We start from the raw sequence: 16166 nt of genomic DNA, 5'->3' as shown, positions 1-16166 counted from the left end.
AAAAATGGCAGGAAAAAACTTACTCATGAGGCCTTCAAATTTTAGGGATTAAGGCACATGAAGCATACTGCAAAAAGCCTCCTTCATCTTCCTTCTACCCCTTCAAAACCCTGTCTGGGATCTGAGGCCCAGAGAAGGGGCCAGTACACAGCCGGTAACAGAGTCCTGGGCCTTTCCTCCCACTCAGAGGCTGGCACACTCAGGCAGAGGCCTCTCCCAGCACCAGCACAGGACTCAAGTGAGGGGCATCACCTGCAGACCTGTGGCGGAGGTGGGGGGCAGTAGGCAGGGGCCATACCTTGAGGTAGCACTGGTATGTGTTGAAGATGAGCGGCTTCTCTATGTTGAACTTGCGCTGCATTTCCAGCGTCAGGCGGCTGATGGCTGGCTGGAAGTAGGTCTGCTCGGCATCCACCATCAGCCGCACGCCCACCTCGGTGGCTTTCTGAGAAGTGCGGGGTGGGACAGAAGGTTTGACTGGGATCAAGTGAGACAGGTGCCCCCCACCCTCTCTGGGCACATCCCAGGGTCCTCAACCTTGGCCAGGATGTCCATTCTTTGCAGCATCCTCGTCATCTGCAGCTCTTCCTCCTCCGTGAACTGTGACAAGAGAGGCTCCAGCTGTCCTGTCTGGGGCAGCATATGGTCAGGCCACAGCAGGGCTCCAAGCTCCCACCTCTCAAAGCCACAGCTCCCTCTGCCTGAGGGCACCCACCTGCCCCCATGTGCAGGTCCTACCAATACCCGAGGACCAGCAAAGGCTACCCCATCCCCTGCCTTGGTCACATGGTACCCCAGAACCTTGCTGCCAGCCAGCACCCTCTGACTCACAGGGCTAGCCGCCCCAGGTCACACCTACACCCAAGGTATCTGCTCCCACACAAGGGTGAGGAAGAAACCCTTGATCCATCCGATCACCCAGAAGGACTCAGCCCCTAGCAGAGAGAGGGATCAGAGAAAGAGTGGTGGCTACAAGCAGGAGGGAAAAGTTGCAGGAGACAGACAACACAGAGCGGGGACAGAGGCACCATCTCCAGACAGTGGTGGCCTTCAGGGAGCTGGCAGGTCAGCAGAAAGCTGGTGCTCAGCAGCTGGGGTGGGGGTGGGGGTGGGTTTGCGGGTGGGGAGCACCTACCCTGGAGGCCTGTGCAGCCCTGGGCCCTCTGCTAGCCCCAAATGCCCACTAACACTGCCCGGGGCACTCTCAGTGGGGCCTCAAGCATGCCCTTCCATTGGCCCTCGGTGTCTTAGCTTGGGGACTGAGCCCTCCATCAGCTGGGGCCGGATACTTGTGGAAGGCAGTATCTGTGGGATGTTTTCCCAAGGGACTTATGCTGCTTTCCATCCCAGCTCAGGGGTGGTTTCAAACAGGGCACAAATTCCAGGCACCTCCCACAGGCAGGATGGGGCAGCTGGGGGGGGGGGGGGCTCATTCCTCTCCCCCTGAACACAGGCTGGCCTAGTAACTAACTTTTAACAAACAGAACTGGGCATAAGTGATGCTGTGGGACATCTGGAGCTAGGTAATAATGCTTCCGCCTGGCTCTCAGGGGACACTCAACCTAGGAACCCAGCCACCACATGGTAAGGAAGCCCTGGCCCACAGCCAGCATCAACTGCTGACTGTGTGAGTGGGGACCCACAATGACCCCAGCTCCCACCACCCTCTGAGAACCGCAAGGGAGACCTTGAGCTAGAACCACCCAAGCTGAGCCCTGTCCTTCCAGAACTGTGACGTGGGATAATATGATTACTGCCATTTCAGGCCAGTAATCATATTAGGTTTGAGGTGACCTGACATGCAAGGAGAGAGGACACAGGTCTCTCTCCCCTTCTGTGGGGCACTCATGGATCTGTCCTCTTCCTCCAGACCACAGGGGTGTTACGCAGCCAGGAAGGACTCTGGTTTCAACCAGCTGTGACCCCAGCTGCTGCCTCAGGGAAAGCAACAGGGAACATTTCCCTTCTCAGCCTTGTGCCCCTGTGAGACAGGGTGAGCGGGCGAGGGGTCATCACCTGCATGTTAGGGACCACCAGGTGCTTAGAGAGCTCAGTCCTGCTGTCGATGAGGCTGCTCCAGTCCAGTAGGTCCAGAGTGCTGTGGAAGAAGCTGCATCAGCACACGGGTGCTAGGATCTGTGGGGGGGCCTAGGCCCCAACCAGCCCATTCCTTAAAAGAGCATCCCAAGCCCAACCCCCACAAAACTTACCTCAGCTTTCAGTTTCAAAGGACAGACAAAATGTTAACATCATCCTCTGTTTACAAAATGGAAACCAAAACCAGAACATTCTTGCGTCAGGGTGGTGGCAGCTATAAAAACCCAGGGAGAACACCAAGAACACCACGAGCCATGTCAGGCTTGGGAAAGAGCCAAACACGGGAGGCCAGGAAGGAGGCAGACCCTGCACGTAAGGGGACAGCCTCTGCCAGTCCAGGGAACCTGGTGACCTCAGGTCCAGCCCCCAGGTCTCTCAGGATGAGGCATGGGCCCCTCCAGGATCTCAACTGCCCTGACCCTCCACCTACCTGCCGTGTGGGTCCCAGGAAGGGCTGAGTGTGGCACCCTCATGCTAGGACCTGAATAATTCTGTGAGCAGCCCTGCCGGTTGTTGTCTAAGCTAGCCCTGGGCTAGCTGCAGCCCCAGCCCCCAGGACTGCAGACTCCCTGTCAACTCCTGCTGTATGTCTCAGGGAACAGGTCCTTCAGCATTGTCACCCCAGGCCCATGCTCTTCAGGAGGGCAATCAGGACTGGGAGAAGCCGTTGCGGCTCAGCTGGAACCATGGCTGAACCAGAGCATACACTCCCAAATTCCCAGCTAGGGGGCTACTCTTACCCAGACACGCCCAAGGTCTCCGCAGTGAACCAGCTCTCAATCTCCGTCCTGGATGCGATGCCCATCTTTGCCACACTTTCCTTGAGAAGTGAGAAGGTGGCATTCCCATGGACGTGCCCCAGCCCCATTCACTAACATTTCCTGTTTCCCTGAACATTTGTGTTGCTCTTTTGACTTTATTACACCATTAGCAAGAGCAAGATAGTTTTGGCCTGTGTTTCTGTCCCATAGACAGGTCTAGTCCTACCTGTCCCTGATGCCCCTTCCCAAACCCAAAGCCAGCACTCAGCCATGTGCAGGGCAAGTACCCCCCTCCCTAAATCCTGCCACCCAGCATGTCCTCAACCTCTGGGAACCCACCTCAAACACTGCCTGGCGAGGTCCCCCCAGGCAGGGCTCCTTCCCAAGCCCCCACTGTGTCCACCCACTCATACCCACGAGGGCAGGGCTGTCCCACCTGTAGCACTGCCACCTCCAGCTTCATGTCCATGGCAGCCAGCCCAGCCTTCCCTTGCTCTGCAGCCATTTGGTGAAAGAATCGTCTCCACTTGGTCAGCACGTCTGAGAACTGCAGCTGCAAGTGCAGGCCTGAGGCACCGGCTCTGGCATATGCCCAGCTCCCTGCCCCCAGGGAGCATAGCTCCAGGCCCCCTCCCAGTCCTTCCTGTGTGCCTGGCTCCCAGCACCAAGGTACCAATACATGAGCTTTCACTTAATATAGCAGCCCCAAGTTCTTACAGACTGTCTCTGCAGGTGGAAGGTTCTGGCACTTACCAGAAACTGGGGTCTCCCCAATGCGGTGAGCTTGATGGCTGAGAAGCCATCATCACTGGCTTTGCCTGTCAGAAGCCACAGGAATAACCATTAGGGCTCCACAGGGGGATGAGGAAGACCAGGAGCCTGTGCCCAGAGCGTATACCACTCAAGAGTGACAGACATGTGACAGACTGCAAATGGCTGGCGTGGCCCCCTCTTCTTATCAATTACCTACAACATACATGGTACTGGGTCTCCCTGACAGATGGGCCCCCAAGACCACCAGGGAGCCTTGAATGATCCAGTCGCCAAAACTGATGACAGTGCAGTGGGACCAGCAGATCTCTCCCCCCTCCCCCATCCAAGCCTAGCAGGGGCTGCAGCAATGTCTGGGTGGGCTGCCTGCTCCCCAGCATGCATGCCTTACCCTCCCTAGAAGTAGTTCTAGTGACAGCTCAGCAATCTCAGGCTAAGGTGGGTGGCACCAAGGATCCCTGCTGCCCCCTGCCCCCAACAGGAGGGGACGGCCCAGCAAGGAGTCAGATATCCTGGGCTACTGGCTAACCATTTATGGGCAGAAGGACCATGTTTCTACCAAGCCCATAAATGCCCATGTACACAGCTACTCAGATACCCCACCTTGGAGGCGGGAACAGGCAACTTGGCAGGGTTTGTTGGCCACATGGGCCCAGGAATGCAGTGGGCAAAGGAGCCAGTGAGACTGGCCCATTCTGTCCCTGCCTCCATGTCCTCTCCCATGCCACTGGCACCCCAGGCTGCCCATGGGGGGATTCACAAAACACAGAAATGCCCAGTGAAGCACAGGATGGAGCACCGAAGGCACTCAATCACACTTGCCTCTCTCCTCCCTTCCAGAAACCCATGACCCATCTTGGCTTCTGTGACCTTTGCTTCAGGCAGAGCAGGCACAGAGGTAAGGAGGCGCACCATGCTCTGGACCCTCTCTGCCTGGCATCTCCCCAGCGCTGATCTCAGAAGGCTGCTTCTGAGTACAACTCACTCCTGCTCCTTCTAGCATTCAGAAGGTACAGAGCCCACCGATGGAAGGGCTGCTGGGGCCACATGGTGGGCTGCACTGTGGCTGGGGGGATGTCCTAAAGAGTAAAGGACTCAGAGGCCCACTTAACTCACCTCCCTTGGCAGGCTCTCCACATAAGGCCAGGCAGGAGGAGTCCTCTGTGGCAACAGCACAGCCATTGGCAAACCCCAGTGCCACATGTGGTGAGGCTCAAGCCCCTGACCTATATGGGGGTGCTGCTCAGCCCACTGACAGCCTTACTGAGGTTCACATCTGGGCACTAGTATCTAGGAAGGGGCAGGAGGTGCTAGGCTCCTTGGGTAGGAGCTGTACTCAGGCGTGACCCCAGTGTGACCTAAGCCCAGCCTATCTTCCCCAGTGTCACCCATGGTCATCCCTCATGACTGTCCAAGCCCCAGGCAAGTGCTCTAGCCTGGCCTTGCTTTCACCCACCAGCATCTCTACACAAAGAGGTTGAGCCTCCCTGGCAGGTGTACAGCCGGCCCCACCTGAAGCCTCAATGCAGCGCAAGAACGTCTCCATGTGGCTGTCACACTTGGCTTCATTGGCATAGAAGTAGGTGCGGGCACTGATGACACCATCCCTGCGGTCTCCAAAGGCCCGGTGGGCCTGGTACTGCTTCTCCCTCTTACTTGTACCTGGAGGGATGGGCACATGGCCTGAGCACACACAGGCTCTGTGCTGTGCTCTGGCTCCCACCCCACTCTAGGCAAACATGGGGCTTCCCCTGCATCCAGCAGGACCTGCCCATGGCCCACAGCCCTCTTCCCTCAGGACAGGCTCCTTAGCAGCCACAGCCCCCCTCCACTGTGCTGCCCACCACTCCCTGCTCCTATACTCAATGTTCCTTCCCCCTGGCCAAATCCTAGTCACATGGCAAACTCGGGCCAAAAGGCAGAACCCAGACCCACTTAGGACACGGGGATGAGGACCCCTGGGAAGGCCCTGAGGATGTCAGCAGATCTGGAGTAATGGCCTGGGTGCACACAGGGAGAAGCCACATAGGCACAGGGAGGAGCCTTGGCCCCAAGTCTTGCCTGTGCCCTTGAACCTAGGTCTCCCAAGTAGGGGTGGTGAGGGTGAGGGGGGCAGGTGGTGAAAGTATTTGTTCCTGAATGGCCTCCTCATACTCACCACTGCCCTCCCTCTCTACAGCCGATGTACAGGACCTGTGGGAAGGAACAAGAAGGTGAGGGTGGGTCACACCACCTCAGGCTGCAAGTGACAAGCACGTATTCCCTTTGAGCAAGCAGAGGTGAGAGGAAGCCAGGAGTGGAGTCCTGAACCTGACCTGACATGGCGGACTGTACAAGAATAGCTGGGTTAGCCTGGGCAGGTAAGAGTGACTCAGGTGCCCCACCCGCCTCCTTACCCACCCCAGGCCTGCAGGGTCACCTCCCCTGAGCAGGGCAGGGCAGCAGCCTCACAGACCAACTTGGCCTACAAGCTCTGAACCCTGGAGAAGGCTCAGATTCCTCATGGGTAGGTGAGGAGTGAATAAAACTAGCTGATAGCCCAAGGCAAAGAGGAGGTGCTTGATGAAAGCTAGCTATGGGGGCATTCCTTCTGAGGGGAAGACAGAGCCTCAGGGCCAGCCAGGACTGATAAGGAACGGAGCCCGACAATTACCAAAGTACAAAATTCCCAAAGCTGAGGCCGCTTGCTCTGCCCTAAACCCCCTGCATCCAGGCACCTCCAACCACTAGGAACCCCAGGCCAGGCTCTGGGCTCCTGCCCAGATGCACAGCTAGTCCCACCTCCAGCCACTGCCTGCCAGCGCCCTGCTTCAGTCTTGCCCCTTAGGTGTATCTTCTAACCAGTAATCAGAATTTTTCTTTTAAAATGCAAGCCCTCCCCTGGCCTCCCATCACAAGGGAATAACACCCCCCAGTCCTCATGAGGACAGATCAGTGAGGCCAGTCTGAGAACATGGTTGCCTCTGCCCACCCTCAGGCCTCCCTGCAGTCCCTTGGCCATGCCCTCGCCACCCCTGCCTGGTCTGCCCCCACCCAGGTGCCCCCTCACCCAGAATGCCTGCCAGAATCACAACAGACACCATCCCCCTCTCAGTGGCTATGACATCTGGGACAGCAAATGTCGTGGCTAAGCCTACTCAGATGAAGGAGCCGCTCACCATTACTGTCCTGGAGTGGCATTCGAGCAGCTTTGTCCATCATCTGACTTTGTATTTAAAGCCTCTTAAATCAGTTCCCACAGAAAGAGTGCAGCTGAAGCCCTGTGGCTTATCTGGTGAACTCCTAAATGCTCAGACCCCTGGGGGCCCCTGAGGTTCTGCCCATACTTCACAGGAAAAGGACAGTGTTTTCCCCGTCCCCCACCCCCTGCACTGGGGCACTTGAGACAGAAGTAAAGCCAGCGAAGCCACAGAAAGCTGATTGCACCTGTGGTAGCCTCAAGCTGAATCAAAGGTCTAAGGCAGCTTTTGACCTCCCTGCTCCTGCACCCAAGGGCTACCAGCCGCCTTCCAGGGAGCCCTCCCTTTAGACCCTGGTTCCTGTGTAACCCCAGGGCCCATATCTGGCAACTGTGAGCCAGCATGCCCAGGTCAGGACCCAGGAGTCCCAGTAGCTGGGACAGTTCACAGGGGCCGCGCACATGGCTATACAGCCCATAAGACCCCCACCTGGGAACAGGGGACAAGAGCCACTTCATGCCAACTAGACATATGTGCTTGACATACAGAAGAGGGTGAGGTGTGCCTGTGTGACAATATCTGACTCAGTAACATAAGGGAGGGGGTCAGCCCCACACACATCCCCACTGGGAACAAGGAGCACCTGTAAGACCATTCCCAAGCTGTGGTCCAGGTACAACCAGGCAAATAGCATGACTCAGGACCCACCATCTGCACTAAGGCATGGGTCTAACCAGCAAGGACGATGGCTGCTGGGGACTCGGGCCTTCTCTGTAACCACACAGCCCATGGCTCAGGGAAACACAAGTATTCACCTTCAAGGTCCCTGCCTTCTAGGTAGGCTGCATTCTTTCACATGGGCCCCCAGGGACCCAGCACTGTGTAAGGTGCCCACTCAACATTTCCACAGCTGGCCTACCCACCCTCCAAGCCCCAGCCAGCCTCCAAAGGGTGTGGGCCACTCCCATCCTCACTGCCAGTAGGTTCAGTGGCAGGAAAGCAGTCAGAGTCTGTGCTATTTCCATCCATGAACCTTCTGGGCACAAACCAGAGAGGAAGCACTTTAGAAATGGACTGAGCAGAGGAACTGGGTCGGCTGCACAACCATGTGGTCAGGGGGACAGCGGCCTGTCTCTGAGCAGATGGCACTGAGAAGGATCAGGGTCACACTGTCAACCAGACCTGGTGGGTGGGTCACGAGAAGACAAAGATGGCAGCTGCCAGGTGCAGTGGAAGGGAGGAGGGTCACGTGACTGGCAGGGAACGGAAGAGACCGCCCAGTGCAAGCACGTGCACACACACGTATGCACACATGCATGGCCCAGGATGTGAAGGAGGGAAGAGAATGCGCCAAGGGGCAGAGGGGAGAAGAAGATGAATACAAGTGGCCCAGGGGGTTGAAGAGGCAGTAGGGAGGCCCTGACCATCTCTTGGCCACCTCCAAGCTCAGCTCACTACACTGGGTGATGTGTTGACTGGACGCCTTTTAGAAAAAAGCAGAAAGTGAGGGGAATAAGGTAGCAGGAAGGAGTGAAGCACAGACAAGCCCAGTGGAGCTCATTCCTGCCTGCACATCCACATCCCTAGCCCCTCAGACCCTGGTTCCAGGCAGCACCTGAGTGTTCTGCGCACACCAGTCCTATAGAGCTGCCCCCACCTTGGGGCTCCACCGCCAGCCAGTCCTGTGTCTGCACAGGCAAGACAGACACACCTGCCATCCACACTATCCCCAGATGTCCTCGTCATAGTCAATCATCAGGAGGTACACTTTCCCTATCCCCACAGCTCTCAGCTTACTGGGGAGACCCTATGGGGTCTCCTGCCTTCTACCAGGTGTTCTGAGAAACACCGTCCCGCCCCCGCCATATGTGGCTACTCTCTCCCTCTGCCACCTGTAGCCTCCTACCTCCTGCTTCCTGCCCAGGGATCCCTTCCAGGATCCCCTCCTCAGAACTTCAGGAGGCCTGCTGGGCCTCCTGTGCATTCAGACACTTCTATCCTTTCTGTGCCTCACATGGTTATGCCCACAGCAGGCCCAGCACCACCTGTACCCTTCCTACTCCAACCCCTGTGGCCTTAATTTGGGGTAGTGGCCTCTATATCACTCCCCAGAGCAGGGTCTATGTGCCTCGTGACAGGATTAGCAAAACAGACCTCTGGGCCCCACCGGGACACAGAAGTAGTTCTCTGCATGGGGGGCTGCATGGATGAAGGCTGCATGGTAGGAGTCACTCTTGACTAAACACCCAGGAAGCCAGGCAGGCAACTTGACAGTATAGATGTTCAACCAGCACCCACAAGCCTGGTTCTGTCACCCTGGTCCAGGCCTCTCCAAAGGCACATGCCTGGCAGCAGACCTGGGCATGAGTGGACACCTGCCACTGGCATCAGATGGTGGGCACCATGTTAGGATGGGAGGGACCACCACTCACATCCCAAAGCCCACCAAGCAGGGCTGCTACATCATGATGGGTATCAACAGCAGCATGGCCCAGGGGCACAGGTTCCTTGGCTCCAGGACAGGGCAAGGCCAGCCCACATCCCGATGCTCCCCCTGCAGGACAGGAAGGAAGCCAGCCAGATCACCCTAGGAAAGAAGTCTTTTCACACCAGAGGGAGAAAATCCTATTGTGAAATCACTCTGCCCTCAACTTAGACACAGCGGGAACACAGAGTCCCTTAGTTATTCAACAGGCAGCCTCACTGAAGGCTGCAGCCCCAGGCCACAGTGAGGAACACACGGAGGGGTGCCAAACTGGAGAACCCTGCCTTTAAGACAGCAAATGGCTAGACAGGGGCTGGGCTCCCCAGGCCAATCCTCTGCTGCTGTTGCTGCTTGGCTTGGACATTCCGTTCCCAGGGCAGGAGCCTCATGTGATGCCTTTCCCTCCCCTCCCCTCCTGTCCCCATGCCAGAGCAAACACCCCAGCATGCGACAGGGCAGGTTACTCAGCAGGCCTGTCTCGAGCCTCACGTGGTTGGGCACAGCTGCTATCAGAACTAAGGGTCCCAAATGCAAGCAAGGGCCTGGCATGGAGGGGTGCATGTATCAGCACAGGAACCAGGCATTTTGCACAGAAAGGGCTGGTCTTGCCGGGATCTGTGAGGCCACCTCTCCTGGAAGCAGAGGGTGACCTTGTCCTCTAATTTTTTTCTGTGGCCCAGAAATGTAGGTCAGGGAGGTACCCATCTGTCCCTATACCCACTGCCCAGAGAACAGGTCCTACAGCAAGTTGGTGATCTCAGGAGGAGACCCCAGGCCAGCCCGTCACACTGCTCCTGGCTGCACATTCCCTTCTTGGACCCCTGGGTAGGCACCAGGCTTGACAGGCTCCATACTTACCAGGCAGGGCCCACCTGCTAAATTAGAAAATCCTCCCAAGAGCTAGGCAAGGTTGGGCAGTGGTACCTGTCCAACAGATTAGCAATGCCTCAGAAGAAATGCTTTAGTAGAACAGAAAGCCGGAGCACCTCCTACATCAGGGTCAGAAAACGGTTTTTGTAAACGGTCAGGTAGCTTCTATCTTCAGCCTTGTGGGCCATATGGCATCTGTCACAGCTACTCAACTCTGTTCCTCTAGGTCAAAAGTGATTTGAATTTCATATACTTTGTTTTCAAATGTTTATTTTTGAGAGAGACAGAGAGAGAAAGAGAGAGAGACAGAGCATGAGTAGGGAAGGAACAGAGAGAGAGGAAGACACAGAATCCAAAGCAGCTCCAGGCTCTGAGCTGTCAGCACACAGCCTGCCACGGGGCTTGAACTCATGAACTGTGAGATCATGACCTGAGCCGAAGCTGGACGCTTAATCGACTGAGCCACCCAGGCGCCCCGAATTTCACATACCTTTAAAGTGTCACAAAATAGGGGCGCCTGGGTGGCTCAGTCAGTTGACCATCTGACTTCTGCTCAGGTCATGATCTCACAGCTCATGAGTTCAAGCCCCGCGTCAGGCTCTGTGCTGACAGCTTGAAGCCTGGAGCCTGCTTCGGATTCTGTGTCTCCCTCTCTCTCTGCCCCTAACCCACTCGCATTCTGTCTCTGTCTCTCTCAAAAATAAATAAACATTAAAAAAAAAATTTTTTTTAAGTGTCACAAAATAGTATTCTTGTTTTCTTTCAACCATTTAAAAAAGCAACAACCAATCTCACTTTGCAAATCACACAAAACCAGGCAGGCCAGCCACATTGGGCTGTGGGTCATGGTTTGCCAACCCCTATCCCTGCCCCTCCTCTAGGCTTGTGCACGCAAGACCTTTTGTGAAAGCCCAGAGCTGTCATCCTCACAGAGCAAAAAATACAAGAACCCCAGGCGGAACACAGGAGGGCCACTGGTAAGCAGACTGACCAAGCCCTCCTATCCTTAGGGACCTCCTCCCAGCCCAGCCCCAGGTGGCCCCAGGATGCTTTGGGGTTACAACCCAATGCCCAGGCAGGCCTTACTCCATCTCCTTGTGCTCCGCCTCCTGGGGGCTCAGATCCTCCTCCACCCCGTAGTCCAGGATGGAGCCCACGCCAAAGGCCCTGTTGTGCTGGATCAGGGGCCGGATGGACTCCTGGTCCTCACCAGCCACAAACTGCCCATAGAAGGTCATCTTCATCAGCTTGTCAAACAGCCTTTGCCCCAGAAGTCTCCTGGTGAGATGGAGCAGCTGAAAGGTAGAGGGAAAGGGCTGTCCTGGCTGCCTGGCCTCCCCCATCCCAGCAGGACACCCCTGCTTCCCCACCTACTTTGCTCCAACCATAAAGCCTTGACACACATCTCCCAAAGTCAAACACAACTCAGGGTCTTGATGTAACGGTGGACACCACCGGAAGCAGCTTGCCTCTCCACTTGTAGCTACTGTCAATCTACTCATCATGCAGGGCAGAGGTCCCAGTGCCGCCCCCACGGCCACTCACACTTCTCTGCCCTGCACACTCACGGGTGACCCAAGCGGCACATAGCAGTGCCAGACTATCATTTGGTGGATAAAGAAATGAACAGCAGGTCTCTCTGGGAATAGCAGTAGGTGTGTTCGTAACATCCTCTGTCTTCATACCTCAGTGAGTTATGCCAGGTAGGAGGATTCGGTGCAACTTTCTAGCAGGCAAGCACCCAGATTTTTTAATATTTTTTTCACTGCTTATTCCCAGTCCCTAAAACAGTGTCTGGCAAGGGGCCGGCCCTCTAGTAGTTACTGAGCAGATGAACACATGCTAAATTCAGAAGGAGTCCGACTTCAACTGGAGCAAACATTAGGCGAATAATAAGCCAGGTGGCCTTCTACGAAGTACACAGTCATCCAGGGCCACAGCAGACCCACAGCTAGAGTGGACATGCCCCTGAAGAAGACAGTTGCCCATAAAGCACTCAGCTCCTCTAATCACATTTCACCATATCCTCAATTTCTGCCATCCTTTAAACAAAGTCCTGAGTCACTGCTTTGTGCCCAGTACAATTCCAGGCTAAACAAAAGAGAGAAGGAGCTCACATCAAGTCGGGAAGAGACCTCGATGGAGCGAGGCACCTCCACAGTGTGATTCAGAACAGGGGGTGAGGGAGTGACTGCCAGAGCACGGGTGGGAAATGTTTGCTAACTTAGACCCAGAGAGGGGGGCTTGCCAAGGCATGGAGGTGGAACGGAGTTCCTGCAGTAAGAACAGCCAGGGCAGGAAGGAGTGAGGACAATGGAGGCTCCTGAGCCTGGAAGGGATGGCTGCTTGGAGGGCACGTCTGCCACCTGTCTGGGAATTCCTATGTGTCCACTATCCCCCTCCACTTATCTCTAAGACAGAAAAAGCCTGAGGTCTGTCAAACCCAATGGATAACAGAACCCCTTTTGTGAGGAACATCTCTTGATTCAGGGCTTCAAGGAACAATCTCTAGTTTAAGCAGAAGTATGAGTAAATCAAACACCTTCATCCCCAAACCAGTCCTGAGCAGTCAGACACACCCTGAATCACAGGTGGGCATTTGGTGGAGATGCCTCAGGACCACACCTGAGGGCACCACAGGGCGTCCCAAGGACAAGGGTTTCCAGGCCATCACCTCTGCCTTGCTGCGTCCTCTCTGCAGTCGTGTCTGATTTTATTGCATCTCATTAGGATTTTGTCTGTTTTTTTTTAGAAAGAGATACAGAGAGAGAAAAAAAGGGGAGCAGGGCAGAGAGAGAGAGAGAAAATGGATCTTAAGCAGGATCCGTGCTGGGCAATGTGGGGCTCCATCTCACGACCCTGGGATCATGACCTGAGCCAAAATCAAGAGGCAGACACTCTCAACTGACTGAGCCACCCAGGTGTCCTGCATCTCATTGTTTTTATAAAGAGGATGAGAAAAAATTACAGCGCCAACTCGGGAGAATAGGACAGGGTGTCTCGACACCATACAGCCTGGGCCAGTGGTCAGGGAGTCCATCGGCCAGAGCAGCCTTGCCAGTGGAAAAGCCAGGTCTTGATTATATCAAAAATCACCCTAGTGGCAGGTGGGGCAGAATCTGACACCCCAAAATCATTATCTGGCTCTGGGAAACCCCAACATTGTACGTATCAGCTCTGAGAACTGTCAGAAACCACCATGTGCAGAAATGGGCCAGTCTTCTACTCTTGGCCCAGCAAACTTTCCTGTACAGGGCCACATGGTAAATAACATAGGCTGTGTGGGCCACACAGTCTCAGTCATAACTATTCAGCTCTGCTGACAAAGCACAAAAGCAGCCACAGCCAATGCTAATAGAAGAAGCAGGAACAAGACAGATGCTGGAATTTGGCTCGGGGCGGGGGGGGGGGGGGGGGGGGGGGCCCTGGGCTGATAACCTCCCGCACACCCTGCACTTCGCACTGACCAGCTCCTCAGGTGTAGGCGGGGCTCAGAGGGAATGACAGGGAAGGCCACCCAGGTCACTGAGCCGGTCACTTACCCTCTCACTCTGCCAAAGGGGAGGCCAGCCTATCACAGAAGGTTATGGAACCACATGGGACAGGGCTGGCAGTTTTAAAGCTATCTCCAGAGCAAAGCCGCCCCTTTAAAACCATCCTGGCATCAGGTGCATCCCTGGATGGCACAGCCTGAGATGAGGGTGGCGTCCCCTCCTCTCCAAGTAGGGGCATCCTTCATGGGTTTAGAAACTCACACCAGGAACACATATACTCGCTTTCACTGTAAAAGACTCAAACAGATGTGTGCAGATCAAGAAGGGGTAAAGCCAGTTCTCTGTCCCACAAAGGCCACCATCACCATCCATCCTGTCTCCTTCCCTTTCTGTTACCCTCTTCTGCACTGGCTTATACCCAAGTACAGAAGCCTTTGTCATGGAAGACTTGGGTTTTCTAAACTCTTGTCTTCTGGCAAGGAAGGGACAAACTGGGTGCCAAACCAATGCAGCATCTCCAACTGAGCTCCTGCAGGCTGATACTCCCTGGGAACGGATTTGATGATCCCCCACCCCGCCCCACCGAAGGTGCCACACAGACCCACACTCCTCAGCAGGAAGAATTTTCACTGCAGGCCAGAGGACAAGGTAAATGCTGGTTCTGAAGAGCAGCCTACAACCCTGCAGCCTGGTCTCTGCCCCATTTCCTCCAGCACCTTGCACCGAGGCCACGGCACCAGTGTGACCCCTAGCAATGTTGTGGTGGAACAGGTCCCACAGGGGGCAGACAGAGTGCCGTTAGTGGGCTCCCTGAAGGCACCCCCAGGACACAGGTGGGACAGGAGGGGAGCCTGGGATAAGCCTCCCCACACCTCCAGGTACCTACAGTGGTCCTTGCACTCCAGCACTTTCTGGCACTTGGACAGTGGTCACCCACAGCACCCCCACGGTCTTCAGCTGTGCTGGCTTCTCTCTGGCTTTGATCCAAAGGAAGAAAGCTCAGAGAAATATGGCCTAGATGGCTCCAGCCTTCACTCCCTCCCTTCCAGTCACATGGCAGCAGGCACAGCTCCTGCACCACTTCTGCCCCATGCATCCCAGTCCCACCCAGCAGTCCCATGATGCCCCAACAGCAGGAGCCAGGTCCCTGTCCTTGTCCTCCACGGAGACTTCATGGCCAGCCACTTTCTCCCCTAGTCGTTCCCACCCACCACCCCCGCCCCAGCTGCCTCCTCCCTCCTGACCCCTGCACCTCCAGAACTTGCTGCTCCTTTCTGCCCTTCAGACGCTGGTGCTCCTCAAAGGGTCCTCAACACCTCCACCCCTCACCAGGCTCCTTGAACCCCAAGTGTTCCTTTCTGCCCTCCTCTCCAGTTGGCCTGGGCTCTCCACAGCCACAAATTTGCCTCAGGACATCCACATCTACTGCAAACACAGATGACTTCCAGAAGCCTCCATAACTCCAGTTCTGCCCCTTCCGCCTCCTTCAGGGACCAAGGGAGGCAGTTATGATACCCTCAGCACAGCCTCGCTTGAGAAATCAACACCACCTGCATAAAGAGCCTTCCAGACACTTAGCACCAACATGCACCTTTGCAAACTGTTTCCAGGATCACCCTGAAATAACTGTCATCTCCATACACCCAGACTGACAGTGGCTAAGACGGCGTTCTGCTTTTTACTTCCCCAAAGCCCACACACTTTTCACAAGTCACTATATTGAAGTAATAAAAGCTGTAGTTCAAGGGGCTTCCCATTTTCCCTCAACACTGTTCGGAGTGGCTGTGTCTGGCGAGCTCCTGAGTCACAGTTTCTGAGAAACCAAGACCCTTCAATACCACCAAGACTCCCTTTTAGGCAACATTTAAAACACTCAATTTTCAGGTGACAACTTTGCATCACCACAAGGAGCATATAGCTTAAAAATTCAGAAACTGGTCTTTGTTTTTAGTTGGTAGTAACTGGCATTAGGAAAATTCACGAAGCTCAAAAGACAATGCAGGAAACACCTCCCCTTCCTGACTTCCCGGCTACAGGCAATGCTCAAGGCGCTCCCCCGCTTTACAGTGAAACTCCATAACGGCTCCCGGAACACGCAGAGGATCCGGCGCGCTCCGCTGCGCACCTACCCACCCACATGCCCACCGGCGCACCTGCTCGTGGTGCGCCAGCAGCGCAGGTGAGGCGCACAAGCGCAACACCAGCAGGCTGCGCGCCAGCTCCCAGCTGCGCCGGCTGCGGTACGCCTCCTGAGTGTTGCCGAAGTCCACGACGGGCAACGGCGGTCGCGCACCTTCGGCCGCCCGGCATCCTGGAGTGGCCTCCCGGCCTGCGGCGGACTGCTCGCCAGCCGCGGACTGCTCGCGAGCCACGGGCGCCGTGGACAGTGGGGCGACGCGGGGAGTGCCGAAGCGCAGCACAGAAACGATGCACCTCAGAGCCATGGCGGGGCGTCCGCAAGCGCCAAGACTGCTTAAGTACGCGCGGCCGGCCCCGCCTCGCCCTGAGC

At 55.9% G+C, this 16166-nt stretch overlaps 2 protein-coding genes across 5 annotated transcripts in view; one reads left to right on the top strand and one right to left on the bottom strand.

The window, feature by feature from the left end:
• The window catches only part of DGCR6L (DiGeorge syndrome critical region gene 6 like), a 24657-nt gene extending 14271 nt beyond the window's left edge, over window positions 1-10386 (top strand). Inside the window, exons 4-5 of the mRNA XM_030336132.1 lie at window positions 4470-4527; window positions 5809-10386. Of these exons, the coding sequence (XP_030191992.1) occupies window positions 4470-4527; window positions 5809-5846 (96 nt within the window). The 3' untranslated portion in view covers window positions 5847-10386. The remainder of the gene's footprint in view (window positions 1-4469; window positions 4528-5808) is intronic.
• The window catches only part of LOC115528195 (proline dehydrogenase 1, mitochondrial), a 23580-nt gene extending 7414 nt beyond the window's left edge, over window positions 1-16166 (bottom strand). Inside the window, exons 1-10 of one of the 4 annotated variants that reach the window (XM_030336126.2) lie at window positions 15811-16166; window positions 11250-11458; window positions 5788-5822; window positions 5142-5291; window positions 3612-3676; window positions 3295-3411; window positions 2838-2917; window positions 2017-2098; window positions 538-600; window positions 299-445 (exon numbers count right to left, since the gene is read on the bottom strand). In XM_030336126.2, the coding sequence (XP_030191986.2) occupies window positions 299-445; window positions 538-600; window positions 2017-2098; window positions 2838-2917; window positions 3295-3411; window positions 3612-3676; window positions 5142-5291; window positions 5788-5822; window positions 11250-11458; window positions 15811-16101 (1239 nt within the window). In that variant the 5' untranslated portion in view covers window positions 16102-16166. Of the gene's footprint in view, window positions 1-298; window positions 446-537; window positions 631-2016; window positions 2099-2837; window positions 2918-3294; window positions 3412-3611; window positions 3677-5141; window positions 5292-5787; window positions 5823-11249; window positions 11459-15810 lie in introns of all 4 variants that reach the window. The other 3 variants (XM_030336127.1, XM_030336130.1, XM_032595313.1) reach the window with 3 other exon arrangements.

This window comes from Lynx canadensis, chromosome D3, assembly GCF_007474595.2.
Source record: "Lynx canadensis isolate LIC74 chromosome D3, mLynCan4.pri.v2, whole genome shotgun sequence".
NCBI classification, from domain to species: Eukaryota; Metazoa; Chordata; class Mammalia; order Carnivora; family Felidae; genus Lynx; species Lynx canadensis.
This window is presented reverse-complemented; position numbering and strand designations above follow the sequence as displayed.